Here is a 24,537-nt window from a genome sequence, read left to right on the forward strand (position 1 = left end):
TTTTGTGTCTAGGGCTCTACCCTCTACCCTCCAGGCTCCCACTCCTCCCCCTCCTCCTCCTGGCTGGTGCTGCTCTGAACAGCGGGCTCAAGGTTCAGGCAGCTGAGGAGTCCCTGGACCCAGCCCCAGTCCATGGGTTCAGAGTGAGCAAATAGTCTTAAAGCACACTCAGAGAAGTGCCGTGGTGGCACAGACTAAAGGTGTCATTTCGAACTGGGGGCTCACAAGTGCCAATTTGAGAAAGGTCCTCTTCCCTTCTTCTGCGGGCTCTTTCCAGTCCCGTATTTTAACCTGAAAGGGATCCATGGTGGCAATTAGCTAATCTGATACTCCCATCTCTGCTGCCCTTTCTCCCAGCAATTAAGAGCAGTTTATGTGGATATTGAAATCAAAGTGTACTTACCCTAAGAAGCAGCAATTCCACGTTTAAGAATCTATATTATAGCTATAATTGCACTTAAAGTGTAAAATGATCTGTTCAAGGACATTCAATGAAAACTTGTTATAATAGCAAAAGATTGAAAGGAACTTAAATGTCCACCACTAGGCTGTGAGTTAAATCAGTAACTATACTCCCAGGTCCTGCGGTTCTAGGCAGCCATCGAAAAGACTGAGGCAGGCAGGACTCCACGTGTTGATATGGAAAAATGCCCAAGAATATCAAAGTTAAAGAGGCAAGATGCAGCTTAGTGTTCAGGGTGTGCTACCAATTGTTTCAAAAGCATATACTAAATGCCTGTGTTACATGGGTTGAATTGTGTTGTTGCAAAATTCATATGTTGAAGTCTTAACCCCCAGTCCCTCAGAATGTGACCTTCTTTGGAGATAAGATCTTTACAGGTAATCGAGTTAAAATAAGATCATTAGGTTAGGCCCTAATTAAATATGGCTGTTGTCCTTATAAAAAAGAGAAATGTGGACACAGACATGCACACATGGAGAATGCCAAGTGAGCGTGAAGGCAGAGATTGGAGTGATGCATCTACAAGCCAAGGAATGCCCAAGATTGCCAGCAAGCCACCAGAAGCTGGGGACAAGGGATGGCACAGATTCTCCCTCACCGCATCCGGAAGGAACCTACCCTGCCAACACCTTGATCTAGAGGTTCTAGCCTTCAGCAGCCCCAGTAAACTAATACAGCCTGTGTGTGAGAGAGCTTTGTGTCTACATGTGTATACATGTCCACATAGAAAACATACAGACGAAAACACAGAAAAAGCTTGATGATATGAGTCGCCTGCAGGGAGGGGAACTGGGGAACTGAGGTGGGAAAGAATATTTTCACTTTTCTTTTATACCTTTTGAATTTTGTACTCAGTGAGTGTGTTACCTTCCCACTCCCCCCATACCCTCCAAAATAAATAATTATATATACAAGCAAATAAAAGTAGCCTTCTGGAGACTACACTCCTCATCTAGAAAACAGCCACGTCCTCCCAATCTAACCTTAGGGTATCAACAAGCTTTAACTTCTGGTGCCAAGTCTGACCAATTGTGAGGGGTCCTTGCTGGGAGTGCTGTCTTGACAATGATGCCATGGCCTCTACTGGGCTCGATGGGGGAGAGTTCATCAATCAATTAGAACGTCTGCAAGGTGCAGGGAGGGGACCCAGGGGCAGGAGCTACAAGCATCTGCCAACCCTGGTCTACTCCGTTATTGGCTCAGGGTGGAAATGTCAGGTTGGTCCTAGGGTGTAGAGGGTAATATGCAAGTAATAGTCACCTGCATGTAATGGGACGCCTCATCATTACAGAGCTCTGCTATAGTCTGTGGGTCAGGCAGGTGGCTCTGAAACATGTGATATGATGACTCAGCTCATGCCTAAATCTGGGCCAACTGTGTGCGAAGAAGTCCTTTTCCCTTCCTGGAGTAAATGGGCAGATGGATAGCCTCTGTGTGAGTCACGAAGTCTGAGGCCCCAAATGGCTGTGCAGATGGAGAAAAATGAGGTCCTGTGCAGGAGGCTCCCTTCTCCTCAAACCGTGGGGTCTGACCCCTGCATGTGCCGCACCTGCCAGAATGCGCAAATTCCAAGAGGCGCTCTAAGCCCTGTGCCAAAGGGGCATGGAGACTTGGCGTGATTGTGGGTACTGCCAGGACCTTGGTCACCTTCCAAAGTAGAAATGATCAGAAGCTTGGAACAAAACTGAATGTGGAAGAAATTAGAACGAAAGCTGTTAAGTGAGTGCCAGGGTCAGTCTAACCCTGCTAAATAGCACATGAAAACAAGACCATGTGTGGAAGTCGACACCTCAAGTGTCAGCTTTTTATACTGTTTACAGTGTTTTTCTCCTCAGTGGATCCTCTCTCTGAGGGATAATAGCTAAAGCCTTTTAACAAGATCAGCTCTCTCTCTGATCCCACGTGAAAGTGAATTTCCCCAGCCAGTAAATCCAGAATACAATTTTTTTTTTATGGCAGAGAGACATGCTCTCAGAGATCTGCTGAGAAGGCAGGGGATCAGGAAGACAGGTGAAGAATGAATACGAGTTCGACTGAAAGAAGTTTGAGGTAAAGGTGAATTTGGAGCCTTGAACTCCACCTTTCATAGAACCCACATTCTAGTACTTAGGCAAGATTATGAGGCTATAGCAAAGGGCAATGCGTCTAGTGCTCTATTGTACCATAGGTGCATTATATACATATCCAACCAACCAGCCTTTCCTGGAGACCACCATGTCCCCTGCTGAAAGTAAGGAAGTCAATAGTGCAGAATCCTTGATCTTGAGGAGCAAATAGCGCAAACATAGAAACAGACAACCACAAGGCAGCTCATAAGTTATACTAACAAAGGGGTGGAAGACATGCTCTGGGAGCATAGAGGAGGGAGGCAGGGAGATTTCCTTTCCAGAGAAGGTAACTTTTGAGCTGACTTTGAAGGGTAAGTAGGAATCGTCCAGATTAAAAAAGGAGAAGAAAGGAGATTCTATATAGAGGGAAGATCTTGTTCAAAGACCCACCAGTTAATGAGTAGGGAGCAGTCAGGGAACCAAGTTGCTGGAGGATGAAGTATTCAGGGCAAGAGGAAGGTGGAGAGATGGGTTGGGCCTTGGCGGCAGGTCAAGAGTCCACACTCCATCTTTAAGTCATTAGAGGAGCCAACACATACTACATTGTGGAGGGAGAGTAATCACATTTCCTGCTTCCTGCCCTTAATGTGAAGAGTGCACCAGAGTGGGGGGAGTAGGTGGAAGCGAGACTAGTTAGGAGGCTGCTGAAATAGTCCGTGTTGAGAGATCCTAAAGCCCTGGATGTCAATATATGAGGGCATGAAGAGGAAGAATTGGATCTGAGTGATTTGGGATTTGGAGCGGATAGGACCTCCTTCTAAAGGTAGGGTTGGTGGAGGATGATTTTGAGGTTTCTGACTTGGTTTGTGACATCACCCCAAACAGAAGACATAGGAAGAAGAGGGGGTGAGGTGTCGTTTTGGACATGATGAATCATCTAACTGGAGATGTCCAACAAGCAGGCAGAAATATGGGTGTGGCGCTTGGGAGAGAGGACTCCAAAGGAATATCTTTCTTATGACACATTCCCGTTAAGCTTCCATTCCTTGGGCTTGGCTAAGGCCACTGTGGACAGATTGGTGGGGGAAGAGCTGTTCTGAGATCCTGGGTGTAGTCGCACAGTCCTAACAGCAAAGCAGCTTTCTTCCCCTACCTCTATGCGGGGACCAGAATTTGCACAGACTTGCATGTCCGGCAGAAGGTGAATGGGAAAACATATTCCACAGCTCTGAGCCTAGCACTGAAGTTCCGTCTTCAGCCACATGTTTTCCAGGTGAGCTTCTCATGCAGCATGAATTCCTGCACGATCACAGAAGTCTCAAGAGCCCCAGGGTTCAGCTAGCAAATGGGAACCTTGAGGTGGGAGAGGAGGCAGTTCCCCTCCCTGGGAGCCCAGTAGGAACTGGCATGAGGAGAAAACCAAGACTGAAAGCAGTCGGTGATTGGCATTATCAGAAGATAGCCTGGCCAGGACAGGTAAGGAGAAGTTCCAGCATATTTAATAGAATTGTTCTGATTCTAGACACTTTCAGGATAACATAATAGTAACAGTATCTTACACCTAAAGATGCTTTAGGATACTTGGGCATAAAAGCTCTGTCATTTGCAGTATCTCATTTACTGAACACCATCCCTGAGTTTGGTGTTATATTACAGTTATTATCCTCATTTTATGGAGGAGAAATATTGGGGAGCAGAGAGACAGGTTAAATGACCCGCCCCGATCGCCCGTTTTGGTAAGGGGTGTATCTGGGATTTGGAAGCAGTCTGTCTGACTCCAGAGGCTACCTCTTCACCACAAAGCCACGGGCTCCCCAGCACATGAGTATAATTGATGCATTTTTATGGCACTTTGTGCTACTAAAAGCACTCTCTTATATTTATGTCCTCCAAGTTGACAGTGACGGGGCCAGGACTAAACGTTTAACCTGAAATGGCTTTCTATGGAGTTCTCCGGGGCTGGAAGGTAGACCCAATATCTGGTACACTACAGTCCTGTCCAGGCACATGAGCCTAAGAAACAGCGTCAGGGTGAACCCCCCTGACCTCCACCTTGTGCAGGATGCACTTCGTAAAGCCTCCATTTCCTATAAGACCACATATGGACCCCAATCTTTGGACCACAGCTGCCAAGAGGAACTGAAACACAGTGAATCAGAGAAGGTGGTGGAGGGTTACAGTTAGCTCTGCAAAACCAAAAAGTGCCTTCTAGCAAATCCTCATGTTACTTTTCTACTCATTTTCTTTTTGGCTTCTAAATTCTTTAGAATAGATTCAGAGTTCCATTGTTATTATTAATTGATATAACAACAGTAATAGTTATCAGTTACTTAGTATGTTCTGGGCACTTTTTTTAAAAACATAATTTCAGACTTTTAGATAAGTTGCTAAAATAGTGAAGAATTTCTGGACATCCTTTACCTCGATACCTCCAGTGTTAGGATTACTATATTTGCTTTATCTATCTATGCATTATCAGTCAATGGATCATTTTTTCTTTTATCATTTAAGATGTAATAGATCTGATGCCCTTTACCCCTAAATACTTATGTCTATTTCCTAAAAGCCTGCCTAAAAATCTTGCTTCATGGGGCCAACCTGGTGGCATAGTGGTTAAGTTCACGTGTTCCACTTCAGCAACCAGGGGTTTGCAGGTTCAGATCCCAGGCACGGACCTAGCACTGCTCATCAAGCCACACTGGCGGCATCCCACATAAAGTAGAGAAGGACTGGCATAGATGTTAACTCAATGACACTCTTCCTCAAGCAAAAAGAGGAATATTGGCAACAGATGTTAGGTAGGGCCACTCTTCCTCACCAAAAAAAAAAGAAAAAAAAAAAAGAAAAGAAAGAAAGAAAGAAAAAAATCATCCTGCTTCTCAAAACCACAATACAATTATTTAAATCATGATATTAACGTTGATGTAATACAGTTATCTAATCCATAAGCCTTACTCAGATTTTGCCAATGGTCCCTATAATCTTCTTTCTAGCCAAAGAAAATCCATGACTACGTGCTGCATTCACTCCTCATGCCTCTGGACATCTAGAACAATTCCTGACTCTTTCATGACATGGACATTTTTTAAACAAACAGCTCAGTTTATTCTGCAGCACACTCCTCAGTTTGCTTTGTCTTTCTCATGGTGAGATTCAGGTTATGCACTTTCCTAGGAATTTCACAGAAGACAGGAGTTCTTCTCAAGGCCTCAGAGAAGGGACATACTGTCAATTACTCTCAGTAAGAGGCAGCGTCTGCTGGGCTTCTCCACTGTGAAGTCACTGTTTTATCCTTTGTGATTAATAAGCATCTCGTGAGGAGATACTGTGAGACTATGCAAATATCCTATGATGAGTCATCCATTAATGATTCTTGACTGACTCAAACATTACTATAGTCACCAAATGGTGATATAATAATCCAGCCATTCCTTCCACAATTTTAGTTGGCTTTCAACTGTAAGGAAGAACTTTCTGGTTGCCTTATATACTTATATAGGTATAGACTCGTGAATTCACGTTTAGTTTGTTAGAATTCTTTACCAGCATTATTTACTTTCATACTCAAATTGTCCCAGATGTTTGCCAGGTACTTTATGTAATTATTGTGTTTAATTCTCAAAACAGCTCCATGTGGTGGGGATTATCGTTATTCCTATTTCTCAGACAAAGAAGCTGAAGCTCAGGGAGATGCACTTTCACAACATTTAATTGGTGGAGCCCCCAAACTTCTTGTGCCAAATGCTCGGCGTATGTATACAAATACATATATTTACATACATACGTACATATGTCTGCCCCCAATCCTCCTGATGCCCCTGCCATATAGGAATTATGCCCTTCCCTCCAATTTTATGATGAGAAAATAGGCTCAGAGAGGTGAAGTAATCTGTCACAAAAGCCGTGATGAGAATCTGGAGGTCTCTGAAATCTCACGTTGTTTTCAGCAGCATCGTTGCCCCTTGGAGATGTTCTCCCTGTGCAGATGGGGTAATTAAGCATTTAGTCTTCGGCCATTTATTCAATTCTATTCAGGACAGAGAAGGTGAAAGGAGAAATGTGGCAGTTTTTACCGACAGCTTACATTTGTAACAATTTTTGCTTTGGCTAAAAGCTACCTTGACTCTAATCAGCTCCAAAGGTAGGAAGTTGGGGCGATTTAGATCTTGCCAGAATCCTTGGTGTTCTTGGAATAGTTGATGGTAGTTGAGTTACTGAAAATTTAATCTTTTAAAGTAAATGCATTCATTAAAAGATTTAAAGGAAAACTTTGGTGAGGTCTTCCATCACACAGGCACCCTCCAATTTATCGTCTATCTAAATATGGATTTCTCCATTACTATGCTTGTGTTAATCATGGCACAGTGAAGAAACTTCTCATTCACGAATCTGTGGGACAAAGAAAGTTGCTAATCCTAATCGCTACGTAAGGAGAACCTAGAAAATTTCGATATTTAATTGAAGAGGAAAATGTGTGTGTGAAAGCATCAGTCATGCCCTGCTCTGACCCCAGCTGACCTCAAAAATGAGGTTTGAGGACCATCGGCCTTACAATCACCCAGGGGGCCCATTAAAAACGCAGAGTCTGGGGCCTCGTCCCAGATTCACCAAATCAGAATCCTTCTGTTTTTTTTTGTGTGTGTGAATTTTTTTTTATTGAGTTATTGATAGGTTACAATCTTGTGAAATTTCAATTGTACATTAATGTTTGTCAGTCATGTTGTAGGTGCACCACTTCACCCTTTGTGCCCACCCCCCACCCCACCTTTCCCCTGGTATCCACTAAACTGTTCTTGGTCCATAGTTTTAAATTCCTCATATGAGTGGAGTCATACACAGATTGTCTTTCTCTCGCTGGCTTATTTCACTTAACATAATTCTCTCAAGGTCCATCCATGTTATTGCAAATGGAATGATTTTGTTCTGTTTTGCAGCTGAGTAGTATTCCATTGTATATATGTACCACATCTTCTTTATCCATTCGTCTGTTGATGGGCACTTAGGTTGCTTCCACGTCTTGGCTATTGTAAACAGTGCTGCAATAAACATTGGAGTGCACAGGACTTTTGGGATTGCTGACTTCAGCCTCTTTGGATAAATACCCAGGAGTGGGATGGCTGGATCGTATGGTAGTTCTATTTTTAGTTTTTTTGAGGAATCTCCATACTGTTTTCCATAGTGGCTGCACCAGTTTGCATTCCCACCAGCAGTGTATAAGGGTTCCTTTTTCTTCGCAACCTCTCCAACATTTGTTGCTATTAGTTTTAGATATTTTTGTCATTCTAACGGGTGTAAGGTGATATCTTAGTGTAGTTTTGATTTGCATTTCCCTGATGATCAGCGATGATGAGCATCTTTTCATGTGCCTATTGGCCATCAGTATATCTTCTTTGGAGAAATGTCTGTTCATGTCTCCAGCCCATTTTTTGATTGGGTTGTTTGATGTTTTGTGGTTGAGTTGTGAGAGTTCTTTATATATTAAGGATATTAAGCCTTTGTCAGATATATGACTTGCAAATATTTTTTCCCAGTTAGTGGGTTGTTTTTTTGTTTCAATCCTGTTTTCATTTGCCTTGAAGAAGCTCTTTAATCTGATAAGGTCCCATTTGTTTATTCTTTCTATTGTTTCCCTTCTCTGAGAAGGCATGGTGTCCAGAATCCTTCTGTTTTAACAAACTTCCCAGAGGCCTCTGATGCTCACTAAAGTGGAACGGACGTGTTAGGGCCTCTGACCAAGCTTTGTTCCTCTGGGCTCACAGCAGTGTTGGCTTCATACCAGTAACATCAGCCTTCGGCCACTTGACCTTTGCCTTGCCTCTTGCCCACAGCAATCACCAAGGGAAGTGTAATTTGCCAGTTCCAAGGCCCCTGGGGAAGGAGCTGGGGCAGGCTCCCACCTCGTCCCTCCTGCAAGGAGCCAGCAGCAGAGGGAATGCATCGCCCCCAAGTATTCTGAGGTACAGGATCTGTACATAGTTCTTGGCAGCCCTGAGCAAAGTTCCGAGAAGCTTCCTTGAGGGGGTAGGGGAGCCAAACCCGTTTTCCAGGTCCTGGTTAAAACCAGAGCAGATGAACAAAAACCAGCTGCTGATTCACAAATCAGAGCACTGCTGTGCTTAGGAAAGGTTAATTTATCCTCACAACAAGATCACTGCGAAGTTACTGACCTAACTCCAAATGGAGTATTCGTAGCTTCCCCTTAGCTGGGTGCTCCCCTCCCCTCCCTTAGGCTGAAACCCATCTAGGCTGAAAATGGAGCCAAGCGCAGCTGTCACCTATTACATCAGCTCCCAAGTAGACTAAGCAGTGGTAAAGCTTACCAGTGCTGGTAAAGCTTTAACAAGCGGCTCTATGGGGGAGGGGCTTGTTGGTAGTAGCTGGCGATTTCATGGTGTAAATACTCCCACCATGGCCAATTTCAAACTACCAGCAATTTAACAGTGGCTCACGAGATTCCCGTATATTCAACAATTGGCTCTTGTGAGATGGGACGGGCGGGCGGGCTCCAGCGCATGACAATCCTAAGAATAAGATTCATCAGCTTTAGCTGGGGCCTCTGCAGGGAGGGATGGGAGAGGGGTACAACCTACTCTGCAGCACAGAGAATGAACTGGCAGTGCTGCATGGAAGCCCAGGCCTCTGAGGAGAGGAAATCTCTGTCCTTGTCTCTCAAGGTTTTTACCTTTCTCCCTAGGATCTGAGAACAGCAACGTGGCAGAGGGCTTGAGAGCTCCCTAGACCTCAAGGCACACAGAAGACCCTCCCAGGTAATTGCAATGGAAAGGACTTCAAGCAGGCAGAGGAAATAGAAAGGAGTCGTCCCTACGTGGCACTCCCTGGAACACCACAGCTGTGTGCGTGTATTTTAAGAGCAATGGGTAATGCGAACAATAAAAAGAGATTAAGTTAGTCTGTGGAATTAGTGGTCAGCCCAACTCATGCCAGTTTCTAAACCCATCCTTCCTAACTCTGGCTCGAAAGGGAGGTGGGCATGAGACGCACACGCCACCCTCTCTCCTGGTGTGACGGGACCTCAGAGTGAGTTCCCTGGAGCAAGAACTCCAGACTGAGTCACAGCCCAGAGGCTGCAAACTCTATCACCATGTGACCTTGGCCGGGTCATTTGGCTGCCAGAACCTCTGGTTTTCCCGATGCCGGTTGGGACCCACTATGTGTCTAAGGAGGGTTCTTCTGGTTGCAAGGAACAGAAGCTACTTGAACTGGCCCAAATACAACAAGGGGTGAATTGTAAGGATGTGGATCATCTGAGATTCTGGAACAGGGTATAAAGTTCATCCAGGCGCTCAAGAAAATACAAAGCTGTTAGGATTGAGGCAGATTTTCTCTCTTTCTCTGGTCCCATTTGGTCTTTTCTCTCTGCACCAATCTCCTGCCTCTGAAGACAGGTCTCCTGGTGTCTTTAAACTTGTACTCAGCACAACACGGCCACCAGTCATAGCTCGACATCAGGAGCTCTCATCTCATGCACTTGTCTGTAACGGCAACTTCCTTTGGAGGTTAAACTCACAGAAGGGAAAATCTGATTGGCCTATATCTGGTGTTTAACTCAAGCCACATGATTCACAGGACCCTGCAGTCTGACAACCTTCGGCTTAGGCGTCTGCCATGTGTAGTCCTTTTGGCCCTGACCAGAGAAGCAAGTGGGGAAAAACACATGACACGTAGGGTTGTCCTTTACGGGGGCGATGGGCAGAGATGCCTCCCAGGACTGATAGGCTGAACGCAGTAACGGCTATGAAACAACGTAACAAACATCTAGAGACTACCAACTCTTTGCAAGATATTGAAGAATTCCATATTGTAATACTATATTATTGATTTTTGAGGTCAGTGAATTTTAAAAAGTACATTAACGTCTCATTTCATTTAATCAAAATAACCTTATAAGGTAAGCATTCTTAGGTTCATTTTAAAGATGGGGACACCAATACTCAGAGAAGGTAAGTGATTACCTCAAGGTCCACAGTTGGGAAGTGGCAGAACCAGACTTAACTTCAGGTTTTCTGACTCCAAGTTCAGCGTTCTTTCCTCCTGGCAAAGGATCAGAGAATGAAGTGGGAGAGAGGACTGTGCAGGAATCATTCTGAAGCTTTATCTCGAGCCCGGGACTTTGGTTGTAAGTAAAAGAATTCAACTCAGACTGTTTTGAGTAAAATGAGAATTTATTGGCTTATGTAACAGAAAACCCATGACAGGAAGCACTGGACCCATGACAGGGAGCACTGGACCCACGACAGGAAGCACTGGACCCATGACAGGGAGCACTGCTATTCTTTTTCTCTCTCAGCACCACTTTTAGGCTTCCTGGGACTTAGGCAGCCTCCGCCTTCAAGGAGACAAGGTGGCCGCCAGCAGTTCTCATGGCTTCCATCCGGAAAGAAAGTCATCACAACAGTCTAAGAAATCCAGCAATTGGTTCTCCCTGGACTTAATTAGGTCCCGGGCTCATTCCTGAATCAGCCAATCACTTTGGCTGGTGGATTTGATGATCTCATAGGCCTGGCCAGGGTCACAGGCTCACCATTGGACCCAGGGTTGGTGTCAGTTCACCCAAACCCATGAGACCTGAGAGTAGAGGAGCAGTGGCTCCCCAAAGAAAAACTGAGGTGCCATTACCAGAAGAAGGGGTGGTGGCTGCCAAACAGGTAAAAACAATAGTGATTCCCCTTGGGACAGAAAAAGTGAAGGGCATTTGAGCCTGAGTTAAGACAGAACGTAGCACTTGGGTGTGGACACAGTAGGTGCCCAAGCAATATTGAACGAATGAATGAATGAATGAATGTTGGTTCAGATTGTTGTAGAATGATGAAGAGGTGGTGCCTCTGGGGCATGGGATCCATAAAGGAACATTGGAGAAAAGATGTTGGGGCCATATTGGGAAGCACTCTGAATGCCATGGTACTTTTTTTAAGGCCATGGGAGCTTCTGAAGGTTTTTATGATCTGGGATGATGGAGGAGGAAAAAAACCTTGAAAATTTTAAAGTACTATATTTAAGTGAAAACATTATCTGTCATGGGCGAGGAGTGCCCTCCTTGCCTGTTTTCCTGCAAGACCTGGAAGTCCTTGAAACAAGAAAACTGTGAGCACACCATGGGGGAAGAGCAGTAGCAGATGTCTGAGTCTGAATAGATATACCCAGTGCCTCTCAGGGCCTCCAAGTATGTTGCCCCACCCAAACAGAGGTGAAGGTCTGAACTCCCTGACACTGGAGTTTCTCAGACTCACAATCGTGGGACGGTTGAACAAGGCTAGGTGCGGTCCCAGGGTGTGTGAACATCTTTCTGAACTGGGAGCACTCGATGTCATCCAATTCCATATCATGATCAGGCATGATTTATTGCCATTCTGTATTACAACTGACTCGGGGGTCCTTCATGAGAATTTCAGGGTGAAATGTCTCAACTCTAATGTGCCACTGGGATGGGCCAAATCATCAAGTGATCACTTGAATCAGCTGGGGTTGGAAAACTGTTCACAGAGGGCTCTGAATGACATAATGACTCTCTATTCTTATGAGATCAGTCAAGCCTTCTCCTGGTCCAGGATGGAGAACAAATGTCAGAATTTTAAAAATAAGCTGTGCTTGTTGAGTTCACGCATCAAGGCTTCTCTTCGGTGAACTCTTTCCAGGACTGATTAACCTAGAGGAGCGTTTGCCCATTTTATATTGCAATTAATATTTCGAGTCTTCTGCTTCCTCTCTGAAGCGACTTTTCTAATCTCAACAAATAAATACTCAACATAAAGTAAGAGGGCCTTCAAATAAAGACAAGTGGTAGATAGAGCTCATGCTAAGGAGTCATCTGCAGACGTGGGGAACAGAACTTACTATACTTCCCTGAGAGAATGAATTCCCCTGCTCAGACCTATACGTCTTGCCCCAGGACGAAGCTCTGCACTCTGGTCCTGGGCCCCCTCCCGAACCAACCAATCACTTTGGCTGGGCGGATCTGATGACCTCATAGGCCAGACCAGGACCACAGGTTCACTGTTGGATCCAAGGTCGATGCCAGCCCACCCACACCCAGGGAACCTGAGGGCGGGGGATGAGGTGGCTCCCCAAAGAAAAACCAAGGTGCTGTTACCAGAAGAAGGGGGACTGGATGCCAGACAAGTGAAATCGACAAATATTCCCTTAGGGTGGGAGAAGGGAAGGGCATTTGGGGGCTGGAGCTTCTGAGACCTTCCCCAGAGTTGGGGCAGCATGGGAGTAGAGTGTAAACTCTGGTGTCAGCCTGCTGGGGTCAAGTCTCTGCTGTGTTACTTGTTAGCTCGGTGACTTTGAGCAAGTTACCCAGTCTAATACTTGACTTCCTCATCTGCAGAACAGGGTGACAACAGTACGTAATTCATAGGGTTGATTTGAGAATTAAGTGAGGTGATAACATGTAAAGCAATTAGTACAATGTAAGTGCTCCGTAGATGAGAACTACTTCGTCACTGTCATCCTAACACGTGACGTGACAGTTCAGCTCCCCTCACTGTAGAAGACCCGAGTGAGTCTCACTCTACAAACAGACCGTAGTGGAAGTCAGATGCTTTCTGTGTCCTTCAAATAGTCACCCATCATCTGCTTTGAGGTCTCATGCTCTTCTCTAGCTCTGACTTCTTCGAATCTCATTGAGCCCAAGAGGGGGTTAAAATAACAAGAAAATTCTCTATTTTTGAGCATTAGCAGATTAGGCTAGAAACACTGGCTCTCCCACAAGACACATGCTCATGGGATTCTCTGGCAATCTCATAAAAGCCCGAAGCTCTGTCGTCGGCAGCTGGATCAGGGTGGGGAAACGGACCGTTTTCAAATTGCTAAATTTTAAAAAATTTGCACATTACATATTTCTAGCCAGGAAAACATCACTGGACCCTCTGCAGGGTCTGCCTCCTTACTGTGTCCTCACAGATGATGGGAGCTGCCAAAGATTGCAGCTGGAGTCCCTGGGGCTGCCCAGAGAACCAGAAGCATCTGCACTGAGCTTGAGAAATGGGGAACTATGCACCCAAGAGGAGTGAGCAAAGGGTTCCTAGGAAGAAAGTTTTTAATCAAAACACATCCGGCTCTTATTCCAGCCACTACAGAACCAAAGCTGAGTGTCTGCCAGAGATTGTGCTTGCTGAAGAGCTCACTGCTTAAAAGGATATAAGGAGGCTGTTGACACTGGTTACGAGGGAGGAGGCTGTTGTGGGGGATGGGAGCACCAAGTCAAAAACGAAAGGAAAAATTTCCACCTGATTCATAAATGTTTATGCATTGATGTCAAATCATCTGTGTACAGCTGTAAAGATATTAAAAAAACATTCAAAGGGCACATGTTGCTCTAGAAGCAGACAAACCTAAGGTGGAATTTGTTTCACCAATTGTAGCTTGTGTGACCTCCCTGACCCTGTTTTCTCATCTATGAAATGGGGGTAATTATAACACTCTATTCATAAGTTTTGAGGATTCAATGAGTTAACGCATGGATAATAGTGTCTTGTACCTAGTAAGACAGTAAATACATGTTAGCTGACATTGTCAGTCTTTGAGAGAAGACAGGAGCCTAAAGGTGGCTAAGGTGGATGGTGAGTGACAGTGAATAGTTTCCAGTTCTCCAGAAAGCCCTTACCTCCTCATGTTCCAATCATACTGAACTCACCTTTTCCTCTCTCTCCCTTTTCCCCCCCTTCATGCCTTGGTCCTTGCTGTCCTTGTGCTTGACACTTCTCCATTCACCTAAGTGGCGAACTTTCCCCATCTTTCAAGATCCAATGTTACTTCTTCTGTAAGCTTTCTCTGGTGTCTACCTCCCAAATAGAAAGGATCACTCTTCCTTGGAGCCCAGGAATACCTGCCACACACGGTAAGTGTGGCAATACCACACGGCAAACTGTTTCTTGTATACTTGCCTATCACTGAGGCCATCTGTGAGTTCCCTGAGGACAGAGATTGTGTCTTATACTTCCTGGTTTTAGCAGCTCCTGGCACATAAGAGATGGTCAAGAAGTGTTTGCTCAATGGTAGCACAAATATAGAGGGTGATTGCTCTAAATAGATGATGGCCAATTGTTCTCCACTCTATGGAAAAACAGGAAGGAAATGGACATAAGCTGCATCATGGGAAACTTTAGTTAGATACAAAGAATTCCCTTAGTGAGAATGTTAGGCCAGACGAAATTCCCATGGGACAATGTGGAATTTCCTTTAAGGGTCTTTAAAAATGAATACTTTTTATTTTGGGGGTGATTCTGATGTGGTTTTGCTTGAAGGCAGGCCCTCAGCCTGGTATGAACCCGTAAGTGATTCAGATGACAGTGAAGGGTCTTCCGGCTCTTGGGCAGCTGGTCATCCAGATGGTTTCTTGCATCGAGCATGAGCAAGGAGGCTGGGAAAGAATGTGGCTGTGTGTGCCTGGACGGAGGGTGGGAAGTCTCCCGCCAACAAGCCTAAATCCCAGGATGTGAGCAAGTGGAATAGCTTGCCAAGGGTCATGAAGTCACCTCGTGTTCTAGTACCCAAGTCTAAGGTCACCCAATTTCTTTCCTCCAACCAGAACTGTAGAGTAAAGCAGGAAGGCAGGCCAATGGTGTCGAGCAGTGCTTCTCCTGCTTTCTTTCACTTGGTCAGCCCACCCAGGTACTATTGGGCACCTGCCGTGCGCCAGGCCCTGGGCTCGGTACTGGGCACTGGGCAGAGATGGGTGACCCAGACCTCGTCTCTATTCTCATTGAGCTGTTTATTAAGGGGGAGTCAGGCATCAAACTTTTTATGACAAATAATGAATTAATTATAGGTAGCAAGTCTATGAAGGGGCAAAATGGTGTGATGGGAGAAAAGGAGGAAAAGAAAGATGGCGACGCTTTGCTGTCACTCCTTCATCTCATCTAACACATGCTAGGCAAGCATTACTACCCCATTTCTTTTCACAGATAAAGGCTCAGAAAAGGCAGAGAAAGAGTTAATAATTTAAAAAACTTCTAATAATTTACCAAAAAAAAATTCAAAAAGGACATGTAGTCACAGTGTCAGAACAAAAATTTTAATTTTAGGGTGGGCACAAGAGCTGGAGAGTAAAATGCCATTTGGCGCCTAGAGAAAGGTCTCAGTGAATTCAAGTCTTGACTAATTTGCTGGTTGGCCTTGGGAAGGCATATTATTTACCTGGCTTTTAGCATATAGCAGCTGGGGCCAGCTTCATGGGGTCAATTACACAAGAGACTTGACAGATATGCAGTGTGACAGGAGTTGCTAAGTGCTGTGGGATACAGTGGGTCACAGTTTTGATTATTCAACTTCAAACCTTCCTGCGTTGGTCCCTACTGCCTGATGCTGACTGGGGATGCAGGGGGGTGTTCCGAAGGATGTAGCCCCTCCCTGCAGATGGTTATTCTCAGCTTTCTCATGCAATGAGCCTTGCTGAACCTGAGCAGTTACCACATTGGTTAGAGGCTCCCTTAGCTGCTGCGCAGGCTAAACTCAGGCGATCCTGACTAACCCAGCACAGTTAATTAGCTACAGCTTAGCTTAGTGCTATTAAAAGCAGGGCAAGCCAGTGACATTGACACATTTGGGTAGTAGAGGTGTGTGGTATCCCAGTGAAGGTTGAGAAAGAACTGAGAAAGGTGGCATTAAAGCCCTGATTGAATTTCCAAGAGAGCAAACACGTTTGGGGGTCTGAGAAAACCTTTCATTTACCTAATTTCAAGCGTCAATCAAGTCCATTTCTAACCAAGGTGCTCTTATGACCCATCATGCAGCCAGAACTAACAAGTGAAAACCACCAAACCAACCACAAGACGTGACACAATCTGAGCTCTGCTCTGAATGGCTGCTAAAAGCAAAATGAAAATGAAAACCTTTCCTGTTAAAAAGACATGAAGGTTGAGGGATTGGAAAGTCTGTTGGAAAGGCCAAGGACATAGATAAAATATAAATACATACCATATATTTCATTCTTCATATGAGGGGCATCAGATATGTATGTGTGCCCCTCACAGGGCCTCACCTAGGTACCGCATGACCTCATCCATTTTGAGCCTTCAGATGCTGGGAGAATTTTCCAGGTCAGGGTGAAGGCAGCAGGTGCTATGAGTCTGTGCTGTTCATAGGGCTAGACTGGTGCCTTATTAAGTGACAAATGAGGACAGTGTGAACACCTCATGTGTGGCCCACACATTCAAATAGCCACCCCCTCAGAACTGGGCACCAGGGGAGACCTCTTCTCCTCCTCCCAGAGGGCCAGCTTCTGGAGCCATAAGCCTTGCCCTCAATCCCCAGTGCCCTGGCTCCCCCTGCCTCTCCTTCTGGGCCCTCTGCTCTGACTGTAGAAGCCGGGAGCTAATTGTAAAGCTGGGTCCCAGGCTGCAGCTCAGAATGTACCTGGAAGGGAAATGATGAATGAGAAGACTCAGCAAGATGAGTTGGCCTGGCCTGAGACATGCTACAAGTCACTCGTTTACAAACCTGTGGGACATGTCCAGCTGTGTGGCAGGATTGTCTGTGTTCAGGCTCTTTGATTATTCCATTATTCCAATGTGCTAATGAAGTTCCAGAAAACAGTTGATTAGAGAATTAAACTTAGGAAGAATAAAACAATATGGATTTTAGGGGATAAAGGCAGAAATGTTAATTGGAATATGACTCTTGGGGGCTTAATCGTTGAACATGCCTGGTAAGTCCTCCTCAAGTTCACTAGCATCTGACTTCCCTAAGAGAAACCAGAGTTCCTCAGTGGACATCAGGAATCAGCATATAGTCGTCCCCAGTTGCCGCAGGAGTCCAGACTTGTGACCTTTGATAACGGTCTTTGCTTATTTGAAGAAATGTTAAAATATGCACCATGTCAAAACTTTATCAGAAACTCAAGAAACAAAGATATCACCAAATGGAAAAGTCATTTAATTCAAAAATCATACTTCCACTCGTTTCATAGGGATTGTCACATAAACCAACCAAATGTAAGAAAGCCAAGTTTCAGAGGCCACTCAACAGAAATTGTATTCTTTATAGATATGCATAGTGACGCAAAAGCAGATTTTTTTTTAAAGGCTGAACATGGCAAAACCGTTCAACTAATGACAGGGAAAAAGTTCTATTCTAGTCACAAATTACTTTCTAATGACGAGATTGATTCTACACACCAGTCAATATTCAATACTGAAGTTTCAAACAGTGCATTATTTATGGTTTAAAAAAATTAAAGTGCCATTTTTAAAGTACTTTATTGATATTTTATCACACAGCACTTTATAATATGCTCCAAGGTAGCCTAAATCATGAATTAAACATGCAAATAATTTCTTCTCCAAAATATGGACAAAATGTCTTTTAGAAGTGCTTTTGAACACTAGCCTAGTATTAGCTACTAAACGTTTATGAGTTTGATCTTTTTTCAACATGACTTTTAATAAGTTAATAAGGAATATAGCTGTAGATAGTAACCATTTGATAACTATGAACAAAGTTTTAAAATGGCACGTAATTTACATCTTTGATCATTTTGACAACAACCAACAGCCTCTCTTCTTTCGGTAATTCTCAACCTTCAAATGTTAAAGGCCGTAAAGGCTCAGCAACTGCCAGCTTATGTGGGTTTCTAGACAAGAGTCTGTATCTTTACGGATGTAAATGTGTGTTGTTCGTACACAAACACAAACACATACTAACACGTAGAGATTTCAGAATCATCCAATGGACCTTTCACAGATCAAGGTTGACTCTGGCATCTGATACCAAAGGACGTCTGTCTGGACAACTTTGTAGAAATGGTCAAGTAGGATGGTGTAGAATGTCTTGGTCTCTCTAGGTAATCCTTTTTTTTTTTTTTTTGAGGAAGATTAGCCCTGAGCTAACTGCTGCCAATCCTCCTCTTTTTGCTGAGGAAGACTGGCCCTGAGCTAACATCCATGCCCATCCTCCTCTACTTTATATGTGGGATGCCTACCACAGCATGGCGTGCCAAGCAGTGCCATGTCTGCATCCGGGGTCCGAACTGGTGAACCCCAGGCAGCTGAAACGGAACGTGCACACTTAACCACTGCACCACTGGGCCAGCCCCTCTCCAGGTAATTCTGATGTTTTGATTATCAAAACTCTGGTTCTCACTGACTACACTAAAGAGAATTTTGTCATAACAGTAATTACTACTCTCACATGGATCTAGGATTGCACCAAGCCTTTGCTTCCTAAAGCATTCCACCTTGAAAGATGTCTCCATCTTGTAGTATCCTAGAAAACTTTTGTGAAAATATCAGTTGTGAACTTTTTCTGTGATAGATTTCCCCCCCTATTAAGAACTACATTGATTCCTCTTAAGAAAAACTCCAAAGTTCTTCAGGATGGTTCACCTTTCTCTCTCTCTGCTCCTAGCATTACTTTACATTCAATACTTCTCCCAAGAATACAAGTGCTCCCATTGGAAGACCACATTTCAGCAAGGGCTGGCTGCGAATGATGTTTGGAATCTATATGGCCTCTCTCCCTGCTTTGGGAAGCTCTTTAGTTAGACAAGTACTGAAGGCGGCGAAAGGAAAAAGCTAATTGTTACTTGTTGGAGTCTTGTCTCAGACATGCTGTAGGCTCGTGCAAGGTTCATTGCTCTGCTGCTGTTGTCATTTTGATGCTACAATTGCAGAGAAATGGTTCAGCACCCAGCAGACAGCGTGGCTGCCAAACACATTTGAGCACAAGACAAATTTTTTAAACACCAGCACAGGATGTGTGAGAGGACACTTGGTTGACTTAAAAGAGATGTGGGGCAGGGTTGTCTAGATAATTGATTACTGTCAAGTTTGCAAGAGATGATAGATAACTCCTGAGACAGAACACCTAGGACATTCCTTTTAAAGTCAGGTAGCAAAGAGGCTGTTTGGTTTCTTCAATGCTGGCTACCTACTTGGGTAATACAGTTGCTCATAAAACATTCAGTACTAGGGCAAACTGGGTGCCATGTTGGCCACTGTTGTACCCGGGAGTCCTGTGTCTATAAAAATGGGTAGACCAGACTTACTTTTGGAAACAGAAGCCAGAGGATGAAAGGTGCCAACAGATAGCCGTGAGGAGTTGATCACGTTATCTTTAGCCAATTATTTCTGTCTCCCTAACCCTTGGTCATGAAGGCTTTTAGAGCCTCTGTAGTCAAGACAGAGCTTTTGGTGACTTTCAAGAGATACAAACTCAGTTGACAGGAGGACTTCCCTTTGAGCTACAGGTATGGCTCTCTCCTGCTAATGCTTGTCCAGTCTGCCAATACTTGATTGTTCATTTTCTCTCTCTCTTTGCCTCTCTGTACAAAAAGCACTCAGCCAGAGGGATAAACTGGAATTATACTGAAAAAGACAGTTTGGTCTGACAGAAGAAAACACATATTGGCTGTGGAAATACTAAAACACTAAGCTAGAAACTGGCTCCGCTGATAGGATACCAAGGAAGGCGTGCTGTACAGGGTCCAACCCTATATGTTTACTTCTGAAAACACAAGAGAATATTATCAGTCTTGAGCAAGTTGAATTGACTTGTCTTGGGGCAGAGATTTGAGACTAGTTATCGTCTCGTGGCATGTCATTCTGTAGCTATGGAATTCTGTGAGTACCTGGAGGAGGAGTGAGAGATCGATCTGAATACCCAAAAAAGATTCAGGCTCTGTATGCCAAACCAACCCCAGGGCCTCACAAAAGAAACATGAGGCTCCTGGGAAGGCTCAGGGATCTTGGTCAATGGTCTTCCTTATTCCCAGTTCACTCTTCTAATCTGCGCTAAAACTCTCTATTCAAGCAGAGTCAGGGGTGGAGATGGTAAAATTGCTTTTTAGTCTTCAAATTCCTTCCTATTTGTTGGCTCATATTCTGAACAGTTTCTCCAGTTCTGTAGCAAATAGGGAGGAGGTGAGCCTGGCTGGGGAAAGGAAACAGAGCAGCCATCTGTCACAGGCCCAGCATGGCCACAGGGAGGCTGAGAAGGGGTCTGCCTAAAAATTCCCATTGGCAACAGCTCCATTTCCCTCTGGCTGCAAATCAGCGCCAACTGAGGGAGGGAGGGACATGTTTCCAAGTGGTCAAGTTGGGGGCAAGCGTCCACAGGTATGCTTCAGCGAGGAACTCCCAAAGCCAGGGGCCTTCTGCCCCTCCACGGCAGCTCTAGTTAATGTTCCAACAGGGCAGGTGACAATTTAAAACATCAAATGTGTTAACAACATTAAGCTGCAAACTTTCTATTTGGGAAGCACAGTAGTAGAGAGTGTGCTTGTCCCCTCAGGCCCCTTTGAACAGGACCCCAAGCTGTTGAAAGTCCGCGGGAGTAGGTATAGCCTGTCTGGATGCTCCCTTCTTGGGTTTTCAATGACAACTCTCCTGAGTCCTGTCTTGTTCTTGTCCAGTCTTAATCCTTGTTCCCTGATTCAGTGGTAGTGTCTTGCTTGCTGAAGGGTGAGCTCCTGGATAAGAGCTGTGTAATCCTCGAGCTGACGAACTGAATTACAACGACAACTCCTATTAACTTTAAAACCATCTATAAAGTTATAACAGCACAATCTCCATCCCTCTTTGGGGTACTGGGAAATCTGAGATGACAGGAAGGGCACAAACATGTGAAGGGAAAGGGGAGGCAGCAGCATATTGAGAACTGAAGATGGTAAGAAGCCAGTTTTTCTTAGAACTTAGACACACACAATATTTGCAAGCTAGCTTGGCCTCATTTATAAAGCCTAAGAAGATGTGCAGGAGAGTTAGATATAAGGAGCACACAATTATCCCATCTCCTTTTGTCCTGATATCTTGGGGTACCAAGAAATACACCTGAGAAGAAAAATGAAAAAAACTCTAACGCTTGGCCCTGCCTATTTAAATCCTGAGCTTCATCTTACTACTGAGTAGGAGTTCTTCAAAAAATTCATTGCCTGAAGATGCTCTTTCCATCTCCAAATCCAAAGCTCAAGAAATGCTCAAACACACATCTGGATAAAGAAGACTGAACACCATCGATGTGGCATGCCCACCAACAAGAGCCAGCAGAGTGTAGGCAGAGAGATCTTCTCCTTCTTCAAGGCCAGAGAAGAGACGACCTTGACTCTCTCCAACCTTGCCTCCTCTCTCTCCCTCTTATTCACACTTGCTCAGCAATCAAAGCTTAAATGTGTGGAACAACTAGCTTAAACAATATCAAATATAAAACTTTGCCATATAGGATTTCAAATCACTCTATTTACAAGTTTATCTTTTCAAAAAAAAAGTAAAAGATACAGTAATTCAACACAATTCAAGTTTTTCTTTTCTTCTTTAAACTTCCCTAAAGAGGAATTCCAGAAGCAGGAAACACTCTGGAGCAACGCTGCCATCCCGAGGGGCTCCTGGGGAGCTTGACAGTCCATCAGTTTGGAGTTTGTCTGCCCAGAGTCACTCCTGTGAGGACATTCAAATGTGGAAGATATTGGGGACTCTGTTCTTTGGAGGCCAAGTGTATCTGAAATGTCCAGGCCGAACTTCCCACCCAAGGCAGTCTTCCACAAGACCTAGCCGCTTCTGGACCAGGAAATTCTTTTAGAAGCTACCCATCCCACCTCCCATGCCCCAACCTTTTGGTGTCCTCCTGAATCACAATGGCTTATGACATTAGTCTCATGCCTCAAAAGCCTGAGAAACAATTCCCTTTTTCTGAGTGGCAGTGGACATACGTGTCCTGTTAAACTACAGGTCATAGGGTTAGCCCAGGAATCTTCCCTGAAAACTGCCAGGGCACCAGTGCTCAGCAGCCCAGGGAACTGCCCGGGGGCTGGTCAGTGATGGGCTGGAGGAGGAAGGGCCGGGGGAGGGACAGGTGATCAGGAGGTCATGAGGGAATGAGTCAAAGGGAGGGTGTCACCCGTTGGGGGCCAGCACATTGCCCTCTAGAAAGCAAACACTAGTTGCATGGAAGAACAGAAATACTGAGCCTGTTTCATTTAATCTCAAGAGGTTACTAGAGGTGGCTCCAAATATATCCTGATGCTGCTGAAATTCATCAGAAAGGGAGCAGTTCCCAGCTGCTATTCTGTCTGCCCCGAGTAGACCATTCTGATTCCTTGATCTTCTGCTTCAGGTTGTTGGAACACCATTCAAAAAACTACCAAAATGGGGGGAGAAAAAAATATGTCATGCAAAGAGAGTGTGTTATTTTTTTGGTTTGGTTTTAGAGTAGGCTGGGTTGCTGTGGTTACAAGGTGATGGCAGCCCTCAGTGGCAGAGAAGTGCCTAGCTCGGGAGGGGGGAACATGGGGTGTGTGTGTTCCCTTGCACGACAGGACTGGACTGAATTCTGCTGACGCTGGGCCAACGGCTGCTTTAGAGATGGTGAGAGATTGGGTCTTCTGTAAACGGAGCCGTAACCCCTCTCCATCCTGCATGCAAACAAACAGACCCAGCTGCCTGTAGCATTGTGGGTCTCAAGTCTTCAGAGGTGGGGTCGAGAGAGTGTCTACTGTAAACAAAAGCAATGGACGCAGCCTGGATCTCGGAGCCCCTGCCCAGGCCTGTCTGACTCAGCTACACTGCAGGCTCTTGGAAACTACTTATATCTTACTTCCTTCCTTTTTCAGAAGGTTGGGGGTTTGGATGACTGTTGAAACAAAATGAGCCCTCCCTATTTGGGTGCTAAATGAGAGAAATGGCTTTGCAAGCCTTTCTCTCGGTTAATCAAAATCAAATGGCCTCCACTGCTGATTTACTTCTGTTTCTTGTAGTGCCACCACACGTCAGCTGAGATGATCATGGGGATGGCTGACACCAGAGTTCACAGAAACATTCATGTTGACAGGTAGCAGCAGAGTCAGTCACCCTGCATTTCTCAGTGGCAAAGAGAAATGGCCTACAACTCTGGACTCAGCAGTTGTCATGGATACCCCGGAAAGCTCAGCAGCTCTGCTGGGGCCCACGGTTAGAGGAACTCCACGTAGTTCTCAGGGATGAGTCCAGTCTTTCCGTTTAGAGTCCCCTCCAACCAGCCAGGCTCCTGAGATGGATGCACTGTAGAGAAAGGGGAGAGTGAGAAGAGATCATGCTACAGATAAGGCAGGAGGTGGGTGTGTGCTGTGTGTGCTGTGTTATGCGTAAAGGAGGATTCGAGAATGAGTGCAGCCACTCATCAAGTCACATAATTCTAGGACTTATCTAAACCAGAGGTTCTTAACCTTTTGTGGGACATAAGCCTTCTGAAGAAGGCTATTCTGAACATTCTTCACAACAAAAAGGAAAACAGACACAGATATTCAAAAGTTTGCATACATTTTTAGGAGTTTCATGGACTTTCTGAAGTTCCTGGTTTAAACTATAAAGAAGTGACAGATTTCTACTTTTTAGGTTCGAGGTCACAGTTATGGTGCTCCATTCATATATTTATCTATGTGTATCCATGTATGTATCTATCCATCCATCCATCCATCCATCCACCCACACAGTACTGACCATGTACCAAGTGGAGTGCCCATGGAGGACTGCTAAGAACTAGTCTTCAAAGATATCCAGCTCTTAAATAAGCATTTTACTTCAAATCCTTACCCTCTGCTTCTAATTTCCTTGCAAATTCCCTCTGCGTTTTTTTTTACAGCCCTTGAATAGCCCTCTCTCTGTTCCACCCATAATCTTTCTTAGCTTTCTTTCCTGTTTTCTAGAATTTTCCTCCCTCTTATATAAGTGTAAAAGCTGTCCTCTTCCTCTATCACAACTTTCAAAATTTCTGACCTTATGATTTTTCAATATCCAAAGAATATACACCCACTCTGTGACATCACAATCCATCTCCATGGAAACTGCTGTGATTTGTAAAGATTATATAAAATCCAGCTGAGTCTGCGAAGTAGTCGATAGCAGGAGGGAAGAGAAGGAGTCACGGAGCTTGGGGATGGGGGTCACTGTGCTGTGAACTGGGAAGATATGAATCACTCATGGGTGAGGCAGGGCGTTTGCTCTCAATGTATTAGGAAAACTCCAATTTTCTGGGATTGTTTGGAGAGAAGGAATTTCCCCCTATTTCCTTCCTAGGCTAATTAAGTGACTTCCGGAG

General features: G+C 44.7%; 1 protein-coding gene and 1 long non-coding RNA gene across 5 annotated transcripts in view; one reads left to right on the forward strand and one right to left on the reverse strand.

The window, feature by feature from the left end:
- Nucleotides 1-3,055: 3,055 nt before the first annotated feature.
- LOC123290160 (uncharacterized) lies at nt 3,056-21,738 on the forward strand. Of its 2 annotated transcripts, none has more exons than XR_011505795.1 (3): nt 3,056-3,987; nt 8,340-8,468; nt 9,206-21,738. It is a non-coding gene; the product is annotated as an uncharacterized lncRNA (long non-coding RNA). The 2 variants fall into 2 exon arrangements; XR_006534519.2 differs by having other exon boundaries at nt 3,056-3,784.
- ARHGAP26 (Rho GTPase activating protein 26) overlaps nt 17,384-24,537 on the reverse strand; it is a 417,310-nt gene continuing 410,156 nt past the window's right edge. For all 3 annotated transcript variants that reach the window (XM_014850273.3, XM_014850275.3, XM_014850274.3), the window contains one exon: nt 17,384-23,501. In XM_014850273.3, the coding sequence (XP_014705759.1) occupies nt 23,413-23,501 (89 nt within the window). In that variant the 3' untranslated portion in view covers nt 17,384-23,412. The remainder of the gene's footprint in view (nt 23,502-24,537) is intronic.

The sequence above is a fragment of the Equus asinus genome, chromosome 9 (assembly GCF_041296235.1).
Source record: "Equus asinus isolate D_3611 breed Donkey chromosome 9, EquAss-T2T_v2, whole genome shotgun sequence".
NCBI lineage: Eukaryota > Metazoa > Chordata > Mammalia > Perissodactyla > Equidae > Equus > Equus asinus.